The sequence below is a fragment of the Vulpes lagopus genome, chromosome 4 (assembly GCF_018345385.1).
Source record: "Vulpes lagopus strain Blue_001 chromosome 4, ASM1834538v1, whole genome shotgun sequence".
Taxonomy (NCBI): Eukaryota; Metazoa; Chordata; class Mammalia; order Carnivora; family Canidae; genus Vulpes; species Vulpes lagopus.
Window position 1 is genome coordinate 46,358,001 of NC_054827.1, and position 24,525 is coordinate 46,382,525.

General features: G+C 51.5%; 1 protein-coding gene across 3 annotated transcripts in view; it reads right to left on the reverse strand.

Moving 5' to 3' along the window:
• Positions 1 to 4,397: 4,397 nt before the first annotated feature.
• OGDH (oxoglutarate dehydrogenase) overlaps positions 4,398 to 24,525 on the reverse strand; it is a 67,185-nt gene continuing 47,057 nt past the window's right edge. For all 3 annotated transcript variants that reach the window (XM_041751600.1, XM_041751599.1, XM_041751597.1), the window contains exons 8-23: positions 24,262 to 24,352; positions 23,748 to 23,927; positions 20,739 to 20,867; positions 12,609 to 12,788; positions 12,182 to 12,334; positions 11,836 to 11,938; positions 11,593 to 11,721; positions 11,242 to 11,392; positions 10,925 to 11,052; positions 10,642 to 10,820; positions 10,191 to 10,262; positions 9,442 to 9,570; positions 8,898 to 8,970; positions 5,735 to 5,898; positions 5,491 to 5,645; positions 4,398 to 5,401 (exon numbers count right to left, since the gene is read on the reverse strand). In XM_041751600.1, coding sequence (XP_041607534.1) covers positions 5,281 to 5,401; positions 5,491 to 5,645; positions 5,735 to 5,898; positions 8,898 to 8,970; positions 9,442 to 9,570; positions 10,191 to 10,262; positions 10,642 to 10,820; positions 10,925 to 11,052; positions 11,242 to 11,392; positions 11,593 to 11,721; positions 11,836 to 11,938; positions 12,182 to 12,334; positions 12,609 to 12,788; positions 20,739 to 20,867; positions 23,748 to 23,927; positions 24,262 to 24,352 — 2,137 coding nt within the window. In that variant the 3' untranslated portion in view covers positions 4,398 to 5,280. The remainder of the gene's footprint in view (positions 5,402 to 5,490; positions 5,646 to 5,734; positions 5,899 to 8,897; positions 8,971 to 9,441; positions 9,571 to 10,190; positions 10,263 to 10,641; positions 10,821 to 10,924; positions 11,053 to 11,241; positions 11,393 to 11,592; positions 11,722 to 11,835; positions 11,939 to 12,181; positions 12,335 to 12,608; positions 12,789 to 20,738; positions 20,868 to 23,747; positions 23,928 to 24,261; positions 24,353 to 24,525) is intronic.

Sequence of the window (24,525 nt, forward strand, 5' to 3'; positions counted from 1 at the left end):
TATCTATCTATCTATCTATTCTCTATCCAGATCTATCTATCTATTTAATTCTCTATCCAGCTCTATCCTCTATTTTGGATATCCAGGACATCCAAAGTGTCCTTCAGGAATTACGAGGTGGCTGATTCATTCTTAGATGTAGGACAAGAGAATTTGTTACTAGTAGACCTACCCTAAAAGAATAGCTAAAACACATTCTCTAACAGAAAGGAAATGATAAACTATCTTTGACCATCAGAAAGGAATAAACGACACAGACAGCAAAGCATTTTTTATAAAATATTTTGTTTATTTATTCATGAGAGACAGAGAGAGGCAGAGACATAGGCAGAAGGAGAAACAGGCTCCATGCAGGGAGCCCGATGCAGGGCTCAATCCAGGGACCCGAGGACCACGCCCTGGGCTGAAGTCAGGCACTAAACTGCTGAGCCACCCACGGATCCCCAAAATGTGTTGTTAAATAAAATAGAACTGGGTCTTCTAAATTATCTTTGGTGGTGGAGCAGACGTACAAGACTGTCTGATGTGGTTCTAGATGGCACTGAGAAAATGTTTACGGCAATTATATTTTAAGTGGAAAGGGCAAAGGGATGTACAAGAAGGTATGTTTTCTGCACTTTACTTGAACTGTTAAAATTATGACACCAATAGACTGTGATAAGTTCTGTATACATAATGTCATACCTAGAGCAACTACAAAAAGCTACACCATAGACAAATACCAATGGTCAAAAACACCATAAATAAAAATGGAATTATAAAAAATGTGTAACTCATAGAAAGGCAGAGGAACGAGGATGGAGATTAAAATTAGAAAGAATAAACAGAAAACAAAAATAATATGGCATACTTATACTCTGACATGGTAACAATTACACTAAGTGTAAATAGTCTAAATATACCAATTAAAAGAGATTGGAGGGATCCCTGGGTGGCGCAGTGGTTTGGCGCCTGCCTTTGGCCCAGGGCGCGATCCTGGAGACTCGGGATCGAGTCCCACGTCGGGCTCCCGGTGCATGGAGCCTGCTTCTCCCTCTGGCTGTGTCTCTGCCTCTCTCTCTCTCTCACTGTGTGCCTATCATAAATAAAAAAAAAAAAAAAAAGAGAGAGATTGGAAAAGTGGATAAAAAATACATGCTGCCTACAAGACTCTCACTTAAAAAACACATATAGGCAGGTTGAAAGTAAAAGGATGGAAAAAGATAAAGATATACATATACATGCAAATATTAATCAAAGAAAAGCAGAGACAGCTCTATCATTATCAGATAAAGTAGACGTCAGAGCAAAGAGAATTACAAGTCAGAGAGGAACATTACATCATGAAAAAAGGGCCAACCTACCAAGAAGATACAGCAATCTTAAATGTGCACACACTGACCCAAAGCTACAAATATGTGAACTGAAAACTGAGGCCTGAAAAGAGAAACAGAGAAACCCATAGTTATAGTTGGAGATGCCACCACCTGTCTCTCAACAACTGATGGAAGACGAGATAGAAAGTCAGCAAGGACATAGAAGGACTCTATGACACCATGACCCCACAGGGTTGACTGGATGTTGACAGAGTACTTCACCCAATGCACATTCTTTCCGAGTGTCTGTGGAACACACACCAAGACGGACCATATCATGGTCCATAAAACAAATGTCAATGAATTCAACAGAACTGAAATCCTATGGAGTGCCTTTTCCCAGAGACAATGGAATCAAAACAATAACAGAAAGTGAACAGGAAATAACACATATTTTAGAGAGGAGTCTCAAGGGAAAAAAATTTAAAATATCAAACGCAGTGAAAATGAAAAAATACAACATATCATTTGTGAGCCACAGCTGAAGTGAGGCTGAGAGGGAAATTTATAGAAGTAAATGCACTGATTAGAGAAGAAAAGTCTCTATTTAATGACCTAAACTCCACCCAAGTATCTAGAAAAAGAAGAGCAAAAGAAACCAAAAGCAATTAGAAGAATTAAATAATAAAGACTGGAAATCAGTGAAACTGAAAACAGAAAAACTAGAGAAAACTCATGAAAAAAATCTGATTCCTTGAAAAGATCAATAACATTGATGAACCTTCAGCAAGATGGATAAAGAACACAGAACACACACAACTACAGACCAATATCCCTCATGAATCTAGAAGGAAATCCTTAGCAAATTATTATCAGATAGGACTTGACAATGAATAAAAGGAATTATACATCACGATCAAGAGGGATCCATGGCTGCTTGAATGATCACATGTCACAGACTAATGGAAAAAACCCATATGATTACATCAATCGTTGCTGGTAAAGCATTTGACAAAATTCAACACCTGTTTATGATATAGACTCTCAGAAAAATAGTCATAGAGTGGAACGTCTGGACTAGACAAAGAGTCTACAGAATTCCTGCAGTTCACAGCACACCACTCATTCCTGAGTGGGACCACAGGAACTGAGGGGACCTGTGGCAGGGACTGTCCAGCCTGGGGCACTCCCTCAGATGGCCACACCTGGCCTGGGTGTCAGCAGGACACCAGTTCTCTGGGGCGTTCCCCTGAAGGTCAGAGCAGAATGGGGGCAGGGAAGGGACATGGGGGCATGCTCTGTGTCTGGGCCAAGGGCCACCAGGGGCAGGGGGACCCTGGGCTGCGGTCCAGCTCTAGGCTGGGTGGACAGGGAGAGGGAGGGTCTGAGGCCAGATGGCCATCCCAGCCCCTCCCAAGCCAGGTGGCCAGGGGTTAGCAGAGGCTGGGGGCAGTGATGGGAGGGTTATTGGGGTGGGGACGTGGCCCTGGGGGCAGGGGGTCAATGGTGTACATTTTTAATCACACAATGAATAAGTCCTGCAGTCCAGTGTGCAGCCTGGCAGTTGTAGTTAATGATACTGTATTGCATATGTGAAAGTTTCAAGAGAGTCAATCTTAAAGTATGTGTCAGTGAGGTGAGCTACTTGGCCATGATTCTGCAGAATGTACAAACACGGAGTCACTACGTTATACACCCAAAACCCATGTCATGTGTCACTTAGATCTCATTATAGAAAGGGCCTGGGGAGGCAGTGGGAGAGGGATTGGGAGGTGGGGCGACCATGTCCTGGCCCCTGCAGGCACTCGCTCAGCGGTCACTTGGGGATACTCTGGGCCTTGTGTGGCCTCGTGGGTACAGCAGGGCCTGAGATGGGAAGCAAGACAGGTGTAGTTCGCTCCGGATGGCTTCTCATTCTGTTCAAGAAGTCCCAACTGAACGCTGCCTTGACGGGGAGCTCACTGCCCCAGCTAATTTCAGGCAGAAATAGGTTCAACACAGATTCCAATTCCCTCTCTTTCCACTGGAGTAGATGGAATCAGCCCAGTGAGTGGGCACGCCACATAATACCTACCCTCCTGTGCCACCCCCAGGCCCCGCCCTGGCCCAGGCGCACCTGTACTGGGGCTGGAGCCTGCTGGGGCTTCACCCCCGCCAGCAGTTGGCTGGCTCTCCCCCACTTTCAAGCTGGCGTGAGTGTCGAAAGGTCCTCTCCATCCAATAAAACCCAGACAACTCCCTCAGCACACCCAGGGACACTCGTGTGCACAAAGTATGCTCATGTTCACAGGCACTCAGATGTGCAAGCACACACTTATCCTCCCCGACACTGCAGCTGAGCACGCAGGATGTTTGCCCAGACGTGAAGCGTCTTCCTTCGTGCGATCACGGGGCAGAGAGGACCGCAGGCTTAGCAGACGAGCTAACCTGGGAGGGCTGAGTGTTCCTGCTCCTGGCACAGCCCCTCCAGACCACACTCCAGACCACATGGCAGCACCCAGCACAGCCAGGGGTCTCCAGGGAAGGGGCTCCTGCTTCATTTTTGCCCTTTCTGGCCCTAATTAGCCAACCAGTCAACTGCGTCAGTCACAGGTGTGTTGCTTGTGTTCCCCGGACCCCCTGCCCAGGTCTGCTTGTGGATGGCCATTGTCCCAGTAGGGCTGCAGGACCCTTGGGTCAGCTGCAGGGAGCATGCAGGATGTGGTGGAGATTACAAGCAGGGACCCAGGTGTGGCCTACAGGTTAGGGCACACATCAGCCCCATGTCCACACCCAGGCCTTCCCCTGAGCTGCCTCTTGGAGCTGGGACACTGGGACCTGGGGGCCCTGCTGGCATAGCTGCTTCTCTGCAGAGGCCAAAGGAGCTACATAGGCCTTTAGAGGCACACTGGCTCAGGGCCCAGGCGCAGACCATGGAGCATGGCTCTAGGTGGTGAGGGGAGGGGCCCTGGCATCAGCGGAGGCTCAAGAAGCGGGTGCACAGGCACAGCCCTCACCCATGATACATGGCCAAGCAGTGAGGAACTGCTTCCCAGGCAGGGTGGGGAGGCCTCGGTGGGTCTCTTCTGAGGGAGGACAGAAAAGAAGGACACGCAGACAGGCCCGTGGGGAATTTCGTTTATGGGACAAGCCAAATGCAATGCAAAGTTGTTTTTGTTCTTTTTTTTTTAACCAAAATAAATAAATCAGATCTGTTCCTGTGATGGGTGAGGGGAGCTGCCCCACAGCCCTGGCCCTCCTCTCCTCTCCTGACCAGCTGTGACACAGCACAGAAAAGAATGCTTCTGTCTCCATGGTGTCGGGGGAAATGGACATAGGAGTGGGCTGGGTGGGTGGTGGGAGGTGGGGGGCAGCTGCACCTTGGCTTGGCCGTGTACCCTGCACACCTGGTGCCACCTGGCCCCAGGTGGGTGAAGCATGCATGGCCCCCACGCATGGCCCAGAACCATCTTGAGGGACGGAAGTGGACACTGCAGAGAGCGGACCTGCCCTCTCTGTGCCAGGTCGGGGGTAGGCCCCCTCCTGCCAGCCGCCCCCAGCCGCCTTGCCAGAGCTCAGCCCACCCGTGACAGTTCCTTCTGAGGGCCCTGGGGCTGGAGATGAAGAGGCAGCCACCTGGGTCCAGGTGCAGCAGCCCCCTTGCTGGGTGACAAGGACCGCCGCTACCTGGGGAGGCCATGTGAGGCTGGTCCTGCGGGGGTGGGGGCTGGGGTGCAGCTGACCCTCTCAGGACACCTGCAGGGACTCCCTCTCCTCCTCCTGCTCCCTGTGGCCTCCGCAGAGGACGCGCAGCTGGACAGAAGTCATAGCGCCTGAGGGGGCAGCCAAGCACACGGGGGATGGCAGCCTAACTGGTAAGCAAGGGGGGTGTGCGGTGCAGTGGAAGGGCAGAGGTGTGTGCAGCGCTGAGGCACTATTCTTTAGTTGAGAAGCGAGGGGCGGCCGTGGCTGTGGAGGGCAGTGGCCCACGCGGCCCACGTGGCGTCTATGAAAAGTTCTTAAAGGCGTCCAGGTCGAAGGCCGTGTCCAGGAGACGCTGTAGCTCCGTGAGGTGGGTCTTCTTGTTGCCGGTGGCTGGAGCAGCGGCTGGGTCCCGGCCTGCATACCTGCAGGGGTGTCGGCAGGGGTCACGGAGGAGGTGATGGCAGAGCCACGGAGGACCCAGTCCCCGCTGCTCTCCCAAGGCCCCACTCACCACACGGGCTTGGCGCGGCTGATGGTCGTCCGCAGCCTGGGCTTCACGTAGTCATAGTAGCCCTGGTTCTTGTGCTCCTCCTGGCACCAGGCCAGCTCGGCATTGGGGTACTTCTGTACCTCCCGCAGCAGGAGGTCAAAGGGGAATGGGGACAGCTGCGGGGAGAGAATGCGGGGTCTGGTCAGGAGGGGCACATTCAGGGGCCCCTGATGACCCGGGGGGGCGCCAGCACACCTGCCCTCACCTGTTCAATCCTGGTGATGGCCACTTGCTCTGCCATGCCTCGCGCCTTCCGCTCACGGGTGAGGTCATAGTACACCTTGCCCGTACAGAACAGAAGTCTCTTGACGTTCTCCGGGTTCTGGGCTGCGAGGCCATCTTCGGGGATGACCCGCTGGAAGTGCGTTCCTACGAGAGGATCCCCGCAGCCGGGGGTTCTCTCAGGACCTGGTGGAGGACACCTGGGACCCTCCCACCATTGCCCTGCATGGGCGGGGTCCCCCAGGCAGGGCTGTGACCAGGGCTGATGCCAGAGTACATAGCTCCTCGCAAACACCAGCCTCAGATGTGACCGAGAGAGCCCTGAGGAGTATGTCACGTGCAGTGCACAGTAGGCACACCAGTTCCTTCTTCCGAACAGCCCATCCCGATGCCCAGTACGACTTAGTCTGATCACTCTGCTCAGACTCTCCACAAGTTTACAAATCCTGAAGCCTTCCACACAACTGACAAATACCCAGATTCCCATTGCTGGGCTGGGCCCCATAACCAGCTGCCTTCAGGAAGCAGCATCCAGAAATGGGTCTCACTTGGTGATATGCACACAACACATGCATGTTCGTGCTACAGAAGGACACTTCCCCCACGCAATACAGGTCAGATCTGAAAGGCCCACCATGAATGTAATGCTCAGGGGTGCGAGACAGGGAGACCCATGTCACTGCTCCCATGCGGCCTGGTACCGGAAGCCCCAGCCAGAGCAGTTGGGGGAGAAGGAAGAGAAAAGGCCTCTAACTTGTAAAAGAAGAGATAAAATTATCTGTGTGTGGATGACATGATATTGTATGTAGAAAACCCCCAAATTAGAAGAGATGAACTCAGCAAAGTTGCGAATCAAAAAAAAATCCACATTCAGAGCTCAGAGGCATTTCTGCACACTGACAACAAACCACCCAAATGTGAATAAGAAACCCCATTTGCAATGGCATCAAAAGGAATAAAATACTTAAGGATCAAGACAGGGAAGGCGTGCACATTGTGTTCACGGGCAGGCAAGCCTGCTGCTGTTACAACGTCGGTAGTCCTCAGAGTGACCTACACATTTGATCCTACCAGAACCCGAGTGATGTCTTCTGCAGAGACAGAGAAATCCTTCCTAACACGCATGGATTCGCAAAGGCCCCTGAAGAGCCAGAATGATTTTACAACAGAGGAGCACGGTTTCTGATGTCAGAAGCCAGCACAGAGCTACAGTGCCCGGATCAGTGAGGCCCCAGCTTGCCGACCGGGACAGGAAGCCCAGAAGTAAGCCCAGCACACACGACATCTTTGTGACAAGGGAGCCAAGACCATTCAGTAGGGAAGGAAAAGGAGTCTTTGCAAAGAACGTTGGGAAAACTGGACATCCACATGCAAAGGACTAGTACACCACACAGAAAAGTTAATCCAAAATACGCTAAGGACTTCAACACAGGAACTACAATAATAACACTCTTAGAAGAAAACAGAGCAAACACTTCAGAACCCTGGATGTAACAGTGATCATCTGGGTGTAAACAGAAAAAGAGAGACTTCAAGAGACAACACACAGGGGGGCGCCTGGGTAGCTCAGCTGGTTTAGTGTCTGACTTTGGCTCAGGTCATGATCTCAGAGTCCTGGGATCGAGCCCCACATCGGGCTTGCTGCTCAGCAAGGAGTCTGCTGCTCCCTCTCCCTCTAACCCTCCCTCATCCCCCAGCTCTCTTTAGAATAATTTTTTTTAAGATTTTATTTATTTATTCATGACAGAGAGAGAGAGAGAGAGAGAGAGAGAGAGAGAGAGAGGGGCAGAGGGAGAAGCAGGCTCCATGCAGGGAGCCCGATGTGGGACTCAATCCCAGGTCTCCAAGATCAGGCCCTGGGCTGAAGGCGGCACAAAACCGCTGAGCTACCAGGGCTGCCCAGAATAAATAAAATCTTAAAAAAAAAAAAAAAAAAGAGGCAACACGCAAAAATGAGAAAACAGCTATAAGCTCTCTGATGTCAGATTAGTATCCAGCTTATAGAAAGAACTTCTAAATATCAACACCAACACAAAGAACCCAAAAAAATCAGGCAAAGGACAGAAGAGATGCTTCTCTGAAGCAGATACCTAGCCAGCCAGCAGACGCACGAGAGGAGGCTCGCCATCACTGTCAGCAGGGAAACACAAGTTAAAACCACAAGGTATGGCTTCACGGGCAGTAGCATGGCCATGATAAACACACACCAAGAGCCAGTGTGGACATGGAGAAGCTGGAGACCTCCAGAGTGTGGGTAGGGATGTCAAAAGGCACAGCTGCTGGGGAAAACCGCACAGAGGTTCCTCAATGACCTAAAAACAGAACCACCGTAGGATCTCGCAGTGCCACCCCTGGGGATATGCTCAAAGGGACCAAACGTGAGTTCTCCAAAGGTATTTACACACCCAGCTCACGGCAGCATCAATCACAATCGCTCCCAAGTGGAAGCGACCGATGTCCACTGACAGATAAACAGGTAACACGAGTGTTTCATCCGCACATTGGAGTAGCATTCAGCCTTAAACCTAAAAGGGGTCCTGACACCTGCTGTGATGTGAGTGGACCTGGAGACACAGCGACACCTGTTGCCCTCCTGCCTGTACTTACTTGAGAGGTCTCTCATGGCTAGACCAGAGACAGTAAGTGGGATGGAGGATCTCTGGAGGTGGCCACACAGCTGTGAGCATGCTTAAGGCTCATGAGCTGCACATGTGGAAACATTTACGTTTAAATTTTATGTGTATTTCACCATAATAATGATAAATGGGAACACAAACCAACCAAGCAGGGCTTCACCCTAATTGGAGATTAAGGAGGCACCCCCGGCCAGGTGAGCCTGGGGATGGGGGGCCTGCTCCATGCTGTGTCCACTGCCTGCCATCAGGGTGGGATCTCAACACTGTGGGCCTCACTGCATGTCCCCCAGGAGCAGCGGCCAAGCAGCAGGGGAAATGAGTTCAGACTTGCTTCCTGCCTCTACAGGAGGCCGGGGGCATGCTCAGGTGAAGACCGCAGACCCGGTGAGCAACTCACAAGCAAGCTCCAACTTGTGGCCTGTTGTGTTCACTGGTCTTTATCCGATGACCAACGATGTGGCAAGGGCCACAGTGAGACTGTCATGTACAGGTCCCAAGCCTCACACCCACCTGAGAGCATCTCATCGAAGCTGGTTCTGGCCTCAGGGTGCCGCAGCAGAGACTTGGGGGTGAAGATGATTAGCTGGAACAGAGTAGCATAGGCTGTGATGGATAAGGCCCCACAGATTCTGGAAGGCATGACGAGGACGGCCCCGACTCATCCCCAGGCTGGGGACCTGGTACTGTGCCCCACCCCCAGCTCTGCGGGCAGGAGCTGCTGGGATGATGCTGCTTCCCATTCAGCCACGTGTGTACTCCTCTGGGACCTCTTCCAGTCTGCTCTGAGCCCCAGCCCCAGTGCCACTTCCCTGTACCCAGCAAAGAGCCCCCACCTCTCTTCAGGGTCCCCACCCAGAACCAGGGCTGTCTCGACCCAGGGTCCCTTCACACACACACTTCTACTCACCCTTCAACACCCTGCCCAGGAGTCTGCTGGTTGGGACCCTTCTAGGGCTCACCCCTCTTCTTCCACCCACTCACACATCCCTCTTCCCAATGAATGGGGCCTGGACTCTGCAGGCCAGGCCTCTGAGCAGGGACCCCCACTACTGACCGGCTTCCGGAAGGGCAGGAGAATCTGACGACGCAGCACATGGAAGAAGTTGCCAGGGGTGGAGCAGTTGACGACAACCCAGTTGCAATCATACAGCTGGTTTATGTCAAAGTTGGCTTCTTCCAGGTTCTGCAGCTCGAGGGAAGAGGCCAGAGGCCAGGCAGCACTGAGCACCTACCGTGGGACTTGGGGGCAGAAGCCCCAGCCTCAGAGCTGTCCTGCCCTTGCTCTGTCCACTATACCCTCCACTCCTCTGGAGACCTCGGCCACGCCTGGACCTTGGTTCTACCTACAGCCATGTCCGGTTCACCTTAGAAACCAACTCCCTAGGGGCACGGGGGTGGCTCAGTGGTGGAGCATCTGTCTTTGGCTCAGGGCGTGATCCCGGAGTCCTGGGATCGAGTCCCGCATTAGGCTCCTTGCAGGGTCCCTGTTTCTCCCTCTGCCTACGTCTCTGCCTCTCTGTCTCTCTCAGGAATAAATAAAATCTTAAAAAAAAAAAAAAAAAAAAAAGGGAAACCAACTCCCAGTTACTTTGTTCCAAGTCTTAAAGCTCTACTGAAGCCAGCCCAGAGGGCTCCACGTTCTTTCCTCTGAGTCATCTGCCTGAATCCAATGCAGTCGCTTGTCACGCAGCAGCACAAAGGAGACTTGCACTTTTGGGGGGGCCAGCAGGAACTGCCCTCCCGCCACCCCCATGAGGCCCGGGTGCAAAGCAGCGGTGCCTGTGGCGTGACCGCTCTGCTCACCGGCAGGACGTCCGGGTCATCATTGCACATCTGCAGGAACCGCTCTGGCCGGGCGGAGGAATGTTCCGGGCCCTGGAACCGGAACACAAATTATGGTTTGGGAGCTCTGCAGAAGGGGGAGATATACTTGCCATATCTCTTCCTTCACAAACTCTGGTCATTTCTGGTCTGAAATACGCTGAGTTGCACAGACCCGCTGGCATTTCAACTCTTTCCCCTCCCCAAGAGGTTGGATGGGCACTTCCACGTCAGGAAGGTTTCCAAACCCCAGTCCTGAGACGGTGTCCCACAGGGCCTCTGCAGTGAGGAGAGTCCCCACAGACCCACGGCAGGGGCGGGGAGGGGAGCAGGACCGGACGCCTGCTCCTGGGGATGGAGGCAGACCGGACTGCACCATGCCAGCTTCTGGGGCCAGAGTCCTAGGCTTGGTGGGGAGGGCTGGGGGGCTCACCATGCCCTCCATGCCATGGGGGAGCAGCAGCACAATGCCATTCTGTCGCACCCACTTGGCCTGTCCTGGGCAGATGAACTGGTCTATGATGCACTGGGCCGTGTTGTGGAAGTCACCAAACTGGGCCTCCCAGAGGACCAGGGCATTAGGGCTGGCCATGGCAAAGCCCAGCTCGAAGCCTGTGGAACAAGGAGGCCTGAGTCAGCTGGCGGGCAGGGAGGGGGCTACTGTGGGATACGGTAGTATCCCGTAGGAAGGAGGGCTTGTGGGCTGGGGCACTCACCCAGGACCCCGTACTCAGAGAGAGAGCTGTTGCACACGGTGTAGGGGGCCTGGTTGGGCCAGAGGTGGTTCATGGGAATGCAGGTCTTCTTGTCCACGTTCTGGTCGTGGAGCACGTGGTGGCGGTGGCTGTGGCACAACAGCACAGATTAGAAGGTGGAAGCACCTGTGCTGTGCCCTGACACACAGACCTAAGAGGCAGCTACTTGCTGCAGTCTGAGCAGGGGAAGAGTGCTTGCAGGCCGACACAGGATTTTCTTCTCTAGAGAAACACCAGAGCCCTCCCTTTCAGTGCCAAAAGAACCCTGAGAGAATTACCTAAAGGTGCCTCGCTCCACATCCTGGCCGCTCAGCCGGATATGGATGCCCTCCTTCAGGAGGGACCCGAAAGCCATGTACTCCGCCAGAGCCCAGTCCACGGTCCTGTTCTTCACCATCTCCCCGCGGGTCTTCAAGATCCGGCTCAGCCCTGCAGAGACAGGGTGCTCAGCAGCCACTGGGCATACCAGCGGGGGACAAGAGCAGTAGCTCCTTCAGCCTGGCCAGCAGCTGTGACAGCCCACCCTTTCCTCTGCTACGGGGGTGGAGGACTATGCTGGGCCAGCCCCGTGCTGGAGAGAAGTCCACGGACACGGCCCAACACTTCCACAGGTCAGTGGGTGTCCTCACCTCCATGAATGGTGAAGTTCTCCACGGGCACGGAACTGGCCACGTTCCCAATGTGTGTCAGAATGTCCTCTGTCAGGCCTGTGGAGGGGCAGGTCATGCTCCTTGGCTGTCCGTCTAGGGTGAAGAAGCCTAGGACAGGGAGACAAGCTGACACATGGCCGCCACTCTTCTAGAAACCAACTGTAGCCCACAGGGGTGTGGTGGGGGTGGAGGAGAGGGGCAAAGGCGATGCTCCTCACTCACCGGGCCAGGGGGAGTCCAGCCAGTGCTTGATGTGCAAGATCTTCTCGTCCTTGGACCTGGTGAAGGCCTCCTCGCAGATCTTATCGTACTTGGAGATCTCCTCCTGTGGGGTCAGGCATAGCACAGCCATTAGGGGCGCTCTGTGGTGTACCCCACCACAGCGCACCTGAATCTGCTGGCCCCCCATGTGTACGACGGCTCTGAGGCCTGCCAGAAGCCTGCTGTGTTCTCATCTTTATCCCTAGCATCTGCTTTGTGTCTAGGGGCTGCAGACCTGCTTGAGGTCAGATGCCCTGTCCCTGCCTGGTCTCTGTCCACCCCTCCTGGATTGGAACCGGGGACTTACCTCGTACTCCGGCTGGTTGACCACACCCTGGGACACCAACAGCTCTGCATACTTCTGCAGCACCGGCTTCTGCTTGCGGATCTGCTTGTACATGAGTGGCTGCGTGAACATGGGCTCATCCATCTCGTTGTGGCCGTTGCGCCGATAACACACCTGGATACAGCCCGGACATGCTGGCATCAGAAACCCACCAGCACCAGCCTGCTCTCCTGCACCGTGCGCCCTGTTGGCCCTTCTCTACAATTCGGGTCCTGCTGAGATCTCCTTTATGCCAGAGTCGCCACCACAGGAGATGAAACCAGTGACCTGAGGACACCCTGGCAGACCTGAACTACCTTCCTTCCCGGCAGGGCCCTAGGATGTGGGCGGGTCTGCCACGAGTGGGAGCCCGCTGCTCCTCTCCCAGACACAGATGGAGGCTGCTCACCAGGTCCACTACCACGTCCTTATGGAAGGTGCTCCGCCACTCAGCCGCCACCTTGCACACATACATGACAGCCTCTGGGTCGTCCGAGTTCACGTGGAAAATGGGTGCATTCACGACGCGGGCAACGTCGGTGGGGTAGGGTGAGGAGCGGGCCATGCGTGGGTCAGTGGTGAAGCCAATCTGCAAGAGACACGCTGCTGGGCGGGGCTGGGCAAGAAGGGTGGCACTCCACTGGCCCAGCGGGGCTGGGTCAGATAGGTGGGGCTGGGCGGGGTTAGGCTGGGTGGGGTGGGTGGAGCACCACTGTCTTAGCTGCCTCCTGGCTGCACCTGCCCTACTTGGTCCCCAATGGCTACTCAGGTGGTTTATTAAAAACTGTTTTGTTGTTTCCTATTCTGCGAAGAAACTTCATATGTTCAACACATAGAGTTTGGAAGACAGGATTAAAAAATTAAAGTTAATTTAAACAAAGTTACATATCTTTCCACCAGGTACAGGGTAAACACCTTGATGTCTTTCTTTGCACATATACAGCTCATATATATTAAAAATTTCAGAGGCTGGTCTATAACCCAGCAGTTTCTTCATTTAACACTGTAAGCACTATTTTCTTTTTCTTTCTTTCTTCTTTCTTTCTCTCTCTTTTTCTTTCTCTTTAAAGATTTTATTTATTCATGAGACACACACACACACACACACACACACACACACACACAGAGGCAGAGACACAGGCAGAGGGAGAAGCTGGCTCCATGCAGGAAGCCTGACGTGGGACTCGATCCCGGGACCCCAGGATCACACCCTGGGCCAAAGGCAACCACCCAGGGATCCCCATCAGCACTGTTTTCTTTGAAAGGAAAATTTAAAGCTTTCATGATAATCCTTACTTTGTCTATATTTGTATTTCTATGACCTATATCTCCTACTGACTTCTAGGAAATGCCTCACATGCACAGTGTGACAATACCATAGTGGTCACACATGAGCGCCTGCAAACCTCTGTGCCAACATGACCTGCTTCTGCTGCGACTATCCTCTTAGGCTTGTCCCAACTTTACAATTTTGATACAATTTCAGAGTGGAGAAAGTTGAAAGAATAACACAAATAACTCCCATACACTCTTGACTCAGATTTGGCACTTGTTTCCTTTTACCATCCATGGTCCCTCCCTCCACACGCGTGTGACACAGGACGTAGGTAGTCCCCATTTGCTAAAACAGGGATGTTCCCTGAGCAGCCTTATCAATTCCATATCCCAGGCTCCACACACACACGCCCCCACTCTGTGCCCTCTCTTGTTTCCCTTTCATCTGGAAGACTCCCCACCTTTCTTGATTTTCATAGCACTGGCATCTGTCCATTTTACTGGTGGTGGACACGTTCCCACACAGGTCTGTTCCAGCAAATACGGAGCTCACTTGCGCCCACTCCCAGGAAGGGAATGCTGAGCCACAGGCTGCGAGCTTGTGGATGTCTGCAAATGCCAGCAAGCTTCTCTTCTGTTGTGAGTGTGCCATTCAAGTTCCAGCCGGTGGCAAGTGAGGGCCCCATACTGCCTTTCACCAAACTATGACTCTGTCTCCATGGTATTAAATGTTTTGATGATTATATAGCACTGCTTCCTATGGTTTTGCCGAAATATATGCCAAGACTTCTACTGTCAGACATATGGCTTATTTTCTACTTTTGTAAGCAGTACCATTATGGTTTTGACAAACATAGAAAAGCATTTAGCATCTGATAGCTTCCTCAGGAGAGAATTTCTGGTCAAATCGTAGATACATCCATAGAGAAACAAGAGCATCAGGAAAACAGCCACTTCATCTCTCGCTACACATCTTACTGACCTGGTCTCACACTGTGTCATGATCTGTGGCATCAAAATATCAATGAAGAGACTGAAGAAAACATGAGCAAAACCACAGCTCCTAAAGATGTCTGGGAATTCCCATGGTTTTTACAATCTCCTTTATCACACTGACTAAAGAGAAGATTAGAAATGATCAGAAACCAATGAGAACATTAACAAATGATGTACCAGGGAGAATTCTGATGAACACGTCTTGAACAATCTCATCACCCATCGGGGTCACCTCATTCAGGGAGATGAATGTGGGGAACTATGAGTTCGTGACCACAATTCACATGTTGCTTATAGAACCTCACTGGAAGTGAACTGCTTTGACAGGTTTTGACCTGAGTCCACCAGCCGCCCTCCCCCTCAGGACCCACCACAGTTATCAGCATCTGTGTCTTCAAGCACATATAGATGTACGCACACGCGTGAGGAGACAGAGGTGTGCTCTGCAAGCACAGGCACCTCTGTGGGTGGTGGGTGTGCACACACACAAACACGGAGATGGGTGCGTACACACTCTGCCTGCTACTTTCTCCCCATGGAATCCATCTCGTAGACCATTTCAACAGTACACAGACCCCAGTCTTTTAAATAGTTTCACTGCACCGCGTTAATCACTACAGTTAACTCACACCGTGGCTATTTACGCACCAGGCATTATTCTGAGCATTTTATATATATTAACTTTCATGTGCTTTGTAACACACAGATGGGTACACCATAGACTATTTAACCAGCTCCCTGTTGATCTAGTGATGAAAATTTTTATTTCTGGTCTTAGAGCATCAGGGATGTCTTTAAAGACATCTCTCAGCAAACATCTGGTAGTGAGTGCTCCAGTGGGAAGACCCCACTGAGTGGAACTGCAGGTTTGAGAGCCAGAGACCCCGAAGTCAAATGGTTAACTCTTGCCATCCCTGGCTGGAGCCCTGTCTCCTTCACTCTGCAGCTGGACCCTGGCTGGGACAAATCTGATTGCCCAAAGCTCTTCTGGTCACTCAACCGAGACCTGGTTTCTAGTAGTTGCTATCCATTGGTGCTGACTCTGCCATCACATTCTTGCTACATGAAACATTGGTTTTGATGAAAACAGCTCCCAGGCTTTTAGAGGTCTTCCAGCTTCCTGGGTCATTCCTGGTGGGGTCGTTTCCAGACGCTATGCCATCCTATGACACTCTCCCCTGGACACGGTCTCACTTAAGTGCAACCAAAATCCTTCACAATCTTTCATAAGAAGTTTGACAAACCCATGGCTGACCTACACTGTATCTGTGTAATGAGGTTCTTAAATTGGAATGCTATTAAACATTTATATTGCAAAGAAGGAAAGTTTCAAATCAGTGATCTAAGAAACCAGGAAGAGGAGGCTAAATTAAATCCAAAGCAAGCAAAAGGGAAGGGATAACAAGGAGTAGAAATCAATAAACCAGAAAAACAGGAGCACACAGAAAATGCAATGAACCCAAAGCTGATCCTTGGAAAGCAACAACAAATCTAAAGCTAGACCAACTAAGAAAAAAAGAGAAAAGATATGAATTATCAGTATCAGGAATGAGAGAAGGGATATCAGTACAGATTCCAGTAAACTTCCAAACTCTAGGACCATAAATTCTACAACTTAAATGAAAGAAGTCACCACAGCCACTTGAGAACAAACTCACAACCTGGATAGTCCTACATTTATTAAAGATACTGAGTTTATATATAAATAAATAATATATAAGTAAATATGTATTTATATATAAGGAAATATATATTTATGCATATAAATAAATAAATATAAATATATATATATAATATATATTAAAAATATATTTTTAAGGTGCGTGTGTGTTTAAGATTTTAGTTATTTATTTGAGACAGAGAGAGAAGGAGAGAGAGAGAGCAAGCATGTGCACTCAGGGGCGAGGGCAGAGGGAGGAGCAGACTCCCTGCTGAGCAGGGAGCCCAACAAGGGACTCCATCCTAGGACCCTGAGACCATGATCTGAGTCAAAAGCAGATGTTTCACCCACTGAGCCCCCCAGGGGCTCTAACAAAAGATTTAAGTAAGATCGGAGTCTCAACACAAAACCCAAGATGTCCTGGTTTCATTTGAAAACCAACAACCTAGCTTGAATGAGAAAAAGCGATCATCAGAAGCTAACACCAAGACGACACAGATGTTAGAATTATCTGACAAAGACATTAAAAAGATGTCATAAAAATGCTTTGATGAAAATTATGAACATGCATGAAAACGCATGAAAAAATAAAAATTCTCAGCAAAGACAAAGAAGACATGAGAATGAAGTCAAAAGTTTAGAACTGAAAAATTAAAAATTAAAAAAACTGGCATGCCTGGGTGGCTCAGTTGGTAAAGTGTCCCACTCTTATTTCAGCTCTGGTTGTGGGATCAAACCCTGTGTCAGGCTCTGCGCTAAGTATAGGAGTCTGCCTGAGATGGTCTCCCTCCTTCTCCTGCTGCCTCTCCACCCTGCTTGTGCTCTCTCTAAAAAACAAACAAACAAAAAACAACAACAACAACAAAAAAAACAAAAAACAAAAAAACAAAAAAAAAGAAAAAAATAATAAAAACCAAACAAAAAACTGGTGGAAACAACCTGAATGGAAGTCTCTACAGTACAATAGAGAGGAAAGAATCTACGACCTTGAGGTCACCCCGAATCCCAAAAAATGGAGAGGCTGAAGAACACCATGAACAAAGCATCAGGGAATTTGAGGCTGGCAACAGGTCTGACGTTGGTACCACTGGAGACTCAGAAACAGAGGGGTGGGGCTGAGTAAGTATCTGAAATAAGAAATATCGTCTGTAGGAATAAATGTAGTTGAGGAGGTGAGAGACCTGTCCTCTGAAAACTGCAATATGTTGATGAAAGAAATGGAAGACAACACAAACAAATGGAAAGACATACCATGCTCATGGACTGGAAAAATTACCTATCAAAATACCAGGGGCATTTTTCACAGAAATAGAGCAATCAACCCTGAAAATTACATGGAACCACAGACCACAAATAGCCACAGTAGTATCGTGAAAGAAGAATAAAGCTGCAGGTGTCATACTGCCTGATTTCAAACCACACTGCTAAAGCTGTAGTGATCCAGACACTATGGTGCTGGCATAAAAACAGAATAGACCAATGGTACAGAACAGAGCCCAGAAACAAACAAACCCATGCCTACAAAGGAGCCCAAACTATATAGTGAGGAAAGGACAGTCTCTTCAACAAATGATTTTGGGAAAACTGAACAGCCACATGCAGAAGACCACGTTCTTACTCCATACACAAACATAAACTCAAGGGGATCCCTGGGTGGTGCAGCGGTTTGGCGCCTGCCTTTGGCCCAGGGAGCGATCCTGGAGACCCAGGATCGAATCCCACGTCGGGCTCCCGGTGCATGGAGCCTGCTTCTCCCTCTTCCTATGTCTCTGCCTCTCTCTCTCTCTCTCTGTGACTATCATAAATAAATAAAAATTAAAAGGGATCCCTGGGTGGCACAGCGGTTTGGTGCCTGCCTTTGGCCCAGGGCACGATCCTGGAGACCCGGGATCGAATCCCACGTCGGGCTCTCAGTGCTTGGAGCCTGCTTCTCCCTCTGCCTGTGTCTCTGCCTCTCTCTCTCTCTCTCTCTCTCTCTCTCTCTCTGTGTGACTATCATAAATAAATAAAAAAACATTAAAAAAATTAAAAACAACAACAACAACAAAAAAAACAAACATAAACTCAAAATGGAAGAGTGAGCCGCACGTGACACTGCAGGCTGCAGGAGTTCTGGGAAATAGGCCGGTTCTGGTAAAGTCTATCAGACTGTTAGGGTGTGTGCACCCAGTAGTCCCAGCAACAGGTACATGCAGAGTGAGAAACAGATAGACAAGCCATCATCTGTTGATGAACCTTTACGCTGACTTCAATCCTAACTGCCAAAGCTGGGAATGCTCCAAATTCCCACCCACTGTGGCGAGCGACCGTGCAACTGAGTGCCATGCAGCGACCGGAGGAAAAGACCCCACAAACACAGATGTGCGCCAAGGGGTGTCACCAGGGGAGCCAGTACTGGAGGGCTCCGTTCACCTGTCACTGTGGCGGCAGGTGGGGAGAGGGCGGCAGGTGCCTGTGTGTATCTGTCCCAGCCTGGAGGAGTGCGCACTAGCACCGCTGGACTGTACCGTGTAGAGCCATTCCTGTGTCTACACTCTAGACTGCGTGTTGTTGCCTGCGGATGCCTCTCATGACTGGACTGGCACAAAATGTTACAGGTGCCTGGCAGCTCTACTTGCCAGGATCCTGAAGAGGTTATCTTTTACGGTCTCCTGGGATGGAGCTCACCCCAGCCTGGAAACTGCTCTCGGGAAATTCTAAGTTACCCTGTGTCTCAGGCTTCCAATGACTCTGACTCACCTCTGCTGCCACTCCTCCAGAGTGAGGAGAGTTCTCCTGTTAGCACTGCAGGCTCAGCCCACAAGCAAGGAGTCCAGTCTGTTCTGGGTCATCTGTTCAGAACATACTGTAGTGACAGGTTTTTTGTTTGGTTTCTAGACCTTTCTGTGTTTTTGGCTTTTTTTCAAAATTCTTTCTGATACTGTTCTTTGAAAGAAAGCAGATCGAATGCTGACTCTCAAGCAAGCTCTTCACTCACTCTCTGCTCCAGGCTCTCTTCTGGAGAATGGGAAAGATCCTGCCCGGGGCTCGGGTGGCTTCGGTATTGGCTAATGTGAGCGCCTAGCCTGGTGCCTGGCACACAGCAGGTGCTTGATGAGTGACAGCTGTGATCACACTGCATGTTATGTTGGTACCCGATGACGTGCCTGACCGTGCAGATTTTGAGCTCTTCTGCCTTATGGCAGAAGGGCCACCATGTCTGCTTTGATGTTTGCATTCTCCTGGCTCCCTCTCTGCGCCCTGCTGGGACACTGCAATCGTCCCCTGTTCCTCTATGCCCTCTGCAGATAGAAAAAATCACCTTTGGAAATGAAACTATCTTGTCACTCCCTCACTCTGGTCCTTCCAGCAGCCTCCCGATGCATGGAGGGCCCCAAGGGAGCTGGCCGATGGCCGCACACTCACCAAACTTCAGTGCGGATGGCCCCGTCCCCTCCTCTGGACACAGGGACTCCTTCCCTACCTGGATCCGAAGGCCCCATCATTTGTCTACCTGACTGTCAGTTTGCATTTAAAGATTAAATCCGGGGATCCCTGGGTGGCTCAATGGTTTAGTGCCTGCCTTTGGCCCAGGGCGTGATCCTGGAGTCCCGGGATCAAGTCCTGCATCAGGCTCCCTATATGGAGCCTGCTTCTCCCTCTGCCTGTGTGTCTGCCTCTCTCTGTGTCTCTCACGAATAAATAATACAATAAAATCTTTTAAAAAATTAAAATATAAATAAGTAAATAAAATACACACACACACACACACACACACACATACATTAAATCCTCTGGGAAACGTGCTGCCCAACCAGCATCCGTAGGCCCCCACCCCACATTGGACCCCAGCTCTGAGGCGGCAGGGAGCATGCCCTCACTCTGCTGGAACCTAGCACAGCACCTACATGCAAAGGCCTCAGTATCTGTCACAGGACAGTTCACACGAGCTGGCGACAGGCACCCTCGGGTATAGCCGCCAGAAGTAACAGACACATCAGGATTATGTAAGAACAGCCGAAATATTCCCTTACAAGAGTGTTCATCACGGCATTACTTAAAACAGTGCAAAATGAGAATCCTAAAAGTCTAACAACATGGCAATGTCTGTTTTATTAAACGATCTATGACAGATATTTCCACTAAAATTAATATTTTCAGGGGTACCTGGGTGGCTCAGTGGTTGAGCATCTATCTACCTTCAGCTCAGGTCATGATCTTGCAGTCCTGGGATCGAGCCCAGGAGTCTGCTTCTCCCTCTCCCTGCTTGTGCTCTCCCTCTCTCTCAAATAAAATCTTCAAAATTAATATTTTAAAAGTACATAAGAACATGAGAAAATAATGAGATGAGTAAGAAAGGGGCATACTGAAGAACCTCAGTTTCTTCAATATGAACCGCCATCTATATACCCTCGTGGGGCTGAAATAAAATATTCTAAAGTAGTATCATGATCTTGAATAACGTCATCAAAATCTCTCCTTTTTAAAAAGATATCTTTTGTGTTGCCCACATCTTTCATAAAAGACACACGTATATGATCAGAGAACAACTGTCCTAAATAACCGAGGCATGTCATTCTAAGTAAGATGATGTGAGCACAGGGTGCCCTCAGGAGGAGCCTCGGTTACCTGATTGTTGACGACCACGTGGACGGTGCCGTGAGTCGTATAAGAGGGCAGGTCACTCAGGTGGAAGGTCTCGTACACAATGCCTTGGCCGGCAAAGGCAGCGTCTCCATGCAGAAGGATGGACATGACCTGCAGACATGCAAAGGAAACCCGAAATCCAACACAGTCCTGACCATCATGGCTACAGGGCATACCAGAGACTGAGTCACAATGTGCTTTTCAAAAATGAATGCATTTTGAAAACCTGTCAAACTTAGAAACAAACAAACAAAAAAAAAGTGGGAGGAGAACAAGACCCCCAAGCCCCTCCTGGGTCCTGACCCGCTCCATCTGCACACCTGCCACTCTGCCACTGTCTGCTGCAGAGCCCGTTGATGTCACGCTGGCATAGCCTGTGGGACCCTCCCACCAGGAGAGCAACTCTGGCAGGGCTCTGACTGGGAGTAGTTCATTGCCTCTCCTGTCTCCACCACCTGGACAAGCCTTGGGCTCCAGCATCCTTCATGACCAGGCTCAGTACACTCCATCCCGGGAGATACCCCAGTTGGCCTGACCCACGCCAGCTTGTGTCTCCCTTCCACTCACTGTTCTCCTCAGTCAGTACACTCCATCCCGGGAGATACCCCAGTTGGCCTGACCCACGCCAGCTTGTGTCCTTGTGGTCACCTGGGCAGGGAGTTGGCTTTGTGTCTCCCTTCCACTCACTGTTCTCCTCAGTCAGTACACTCCATCCCGGGAGATACCCCAGTTGGCCTGACCCACGCCAGCTTGTGTCCTTGTGGTCGCCTAGGCAGGGAGTTGGCTTTGTGTCTCCCTTCCACTCACTGTTCCCCTCAGTAGGGAGAACAGCAGCAGCATCTGAGAACCTCTGGGTCCCGCTGCTCACCAAGCCCTGCCCAGCAGCCGCAGTGGCCTCTCTAGGGCGCTACCAGGCGTCACTCTCACATGTATCTAGTGGCGATCTGCAAGACCCTCTCCTTCTTGCCTTTTATTTGTATTCATGTGTGCTTAGGGGTTTCTAGCTTATTCAATTGCTGTAACTGACTCATCAGAGTGACTTTGCCGTCTGGACGGCAGCTCTCTGGCACGGTAGAGCCTTCAGCTTTATGCTGAGCGGCCCCGTGGCCTGGAAGGAGATACTTCTCCAGGAGCCTGCTTCCTTCAGCAGGGACAACAGGTGAGACCAGGCTGCGCATACAGGTGTCTCTCAGCGTCTGTGTGTGCAGCATAACAGCAATGCTGCTGAGTGCAACCCGACCCTTTTCTGTGTGCTCCTCCCCCCACATCCACAAATACTTCCTACGCTGTGAAACACAGCTACTGCTCCCTTGGATGCTTTTGTGTGTCCCCCGCCAGGAAGGGAAAGTCTACGATGTCCTCTTAGGGGACAAAATCTAGATCTACTCAATAGCACCCTTCGTGTCCTGCCTCTGGATGCAGGGATGTTTGCTAGGACAGGTTGTTCAGAGGCATCCTCAGAGGCATGTAGGAAGGTCACAGGGAGTCCAGCCAATGCCTTCTCTGCACATACTCAGCTTCCCGCTGTAGGGTGCTTCGGGGAGAGCCTCCTGTTCAGGTCTCCTGGGGAAGCCGCTGGGGCCCTTGCCAGGCAGCAAGGCTGTCCCCCGAGGCTCCCTCAGTGCGGCGCTGGCTGCCGCTCCTTGCGTCTGACAGCACTCCAGTGCCCGATATCTAGACCTTGGCAGGAGCAAGTCTCTGGGTGGGCTGCTTCCCCATGAACACCCCAGGGGCCAAACCAGGTCAGGCCCCATCCTGTCCCAGGTTATGCAACAACCCTGGTTACATGGACAGAGGATAAAGATGTTTTCTTAAATGAGAAAGATAGGTTAACAGCTCCAGCTCCCTAAATTCCGTTTAGCAGAAATCAGCTAATTGCTGGGGGTTTCAGACGAGCAGAGAGAATAGGCATGAAGGGGTGTGGGGTCTGGATCCGTGGCTGAGGGTGGGCAAGGGCTGGAGTGGCTCCCACGGAGGGGTGGGTCCTCAAGGGGTGGGCAGCGTGCACTAGGAAGAGCCCTCCCGAAAACAAGGGCCTGGGGAGCACCGGGGCTGACCAGCCTCTCCTGGCCTTCCAGCTCACAGCAGGACTGATCCGTGCCAGCATCCGGAGCAGTTCAAATGTTCTCTTTGGCCCTCACCTAGTTATTCACTGCTTTCCAGGACGTGTCTAGCACTCTGGGTGAGTGCTGCTTGAGGGGCTTTTTGTCTGTCACTCACAAATGAAGACATTGCACAGACTTTCCTGCAATCTCCTTCCCCTGCCTAGCTCCAAATGCCCAGGCCAGTGTCCTCACCAAGGACGACAGGATGATGGCTAACCTTGGCCACTGTGTCAGTGCTGCTCCCAGAGGCTGCACAGGAGGCCCGCCCTTCTCTGGAGTTTGACCATCACACCCTGACATCTTCCCCGCGGTCCGTGCCCTTTCTCTGTGAGGGCAGGAGTGCCTGCAGCACAGGACCCACTTCCTGTCCCCGACACCATGCCTAGTCCACACCGATTGCTGCTGATGGCAGCTTCCTATGTCACCCTCCGAGCACAGTCTAGCAGACTTACAGTATTTTAAATTACAGAACCGGTAAGCTAATGCTTGGCACCAGCCCTAAAAAGTTGGCCTCCTCTAAGGGCACCCCTGGGCCAGCATGCTCCGCTCTGCCCTCAGCACCCCCCAGTCTACCTCCACCTCACCTCTGCCTTTCACCTCTAGAGTAAGTTCTTTCTTGCAAGCCCGGCTTCACCGGGGGTGTGAGGATGGGATTGGCCAACCCCCCCCCCCCCCCCCCGACCACATCCCTGCCTGTCCCTGCTGCTCCAACCCGGGAGGGGGCACCTCTGGCAGCATGGCTGTATCGCTATCTAGAATTCCTCCAAAGTCTGTCCAGAATACGTTGTTAAGCTGCAGAAACCTGAGGTGGGAGACATGATGGGCTCAGAGCCCATCCTGGACACTGTGGCCTCAGGGTTGTCCTGGCTGATCCCTGCGGCCTTACCTTCTTCCCCTCCGTGTCCCCGCAGTAAAACTGCTCGGCCTTCGTCTTGCCCATCACCACTGGGTCAGCAGCCTCGAGGTGGGAAGGGTTCGCTACCAGCGACAGGGTGATGTTCCTGTCAGTCACACGGTTGATCCGCCGGTGGTACATGCCCAGGTGGTACTTCACGTCCCCAGAACCCTGACACACAGACACAGGGTCTTTATCCTCAGTGGGAGATGCTTAGGCTTCACGATGGCTCTGCTCTGTGCCACTTCTATCCCAGAACCCCATTCCCGAAGGCGTGGTGGGAAGGTGTTTCCCGGGATGGCTCCCCCCATGGCTCTGGGAGGAGGGGCATATCCTTGCCCCCAGTGGGAGGGCTGTGGGGGCCACCTGGCCACTGGCCACCTGTGTATGGTGTGGAAGCCCCGGCCCCCAGGAAAGGGAGGGCTGTCCTGAGCGACAAGTGGAGCTGAGGGTCTCCAGTGGCTGACCTGTGCTGGATGTTTCTGAAAGAAAACAGGTGCCTCACCTCATCAGCTGCCTCCAGCTTCGAATCAAACTGGCAGAAAATCTGCTCCAGCTCCTTCCTGATGACATTGGCAAGGACATTCAGCCGCCCCCTGGAACACAGAGGCAGGTGAGCCAGATGCCACAGCAGTGGAGGAGGGAAGGTGGAAAACAAAGGCCATGGGCTGTGGGGGGCCCTCGGCCCTCTGCCTCTGCTCTGCTATGCCCAGTGGGCTGGAGCCCCAGAGGGTGGTGGTGGTGGGGCCGTGGGGAAGGCCACAGGGGG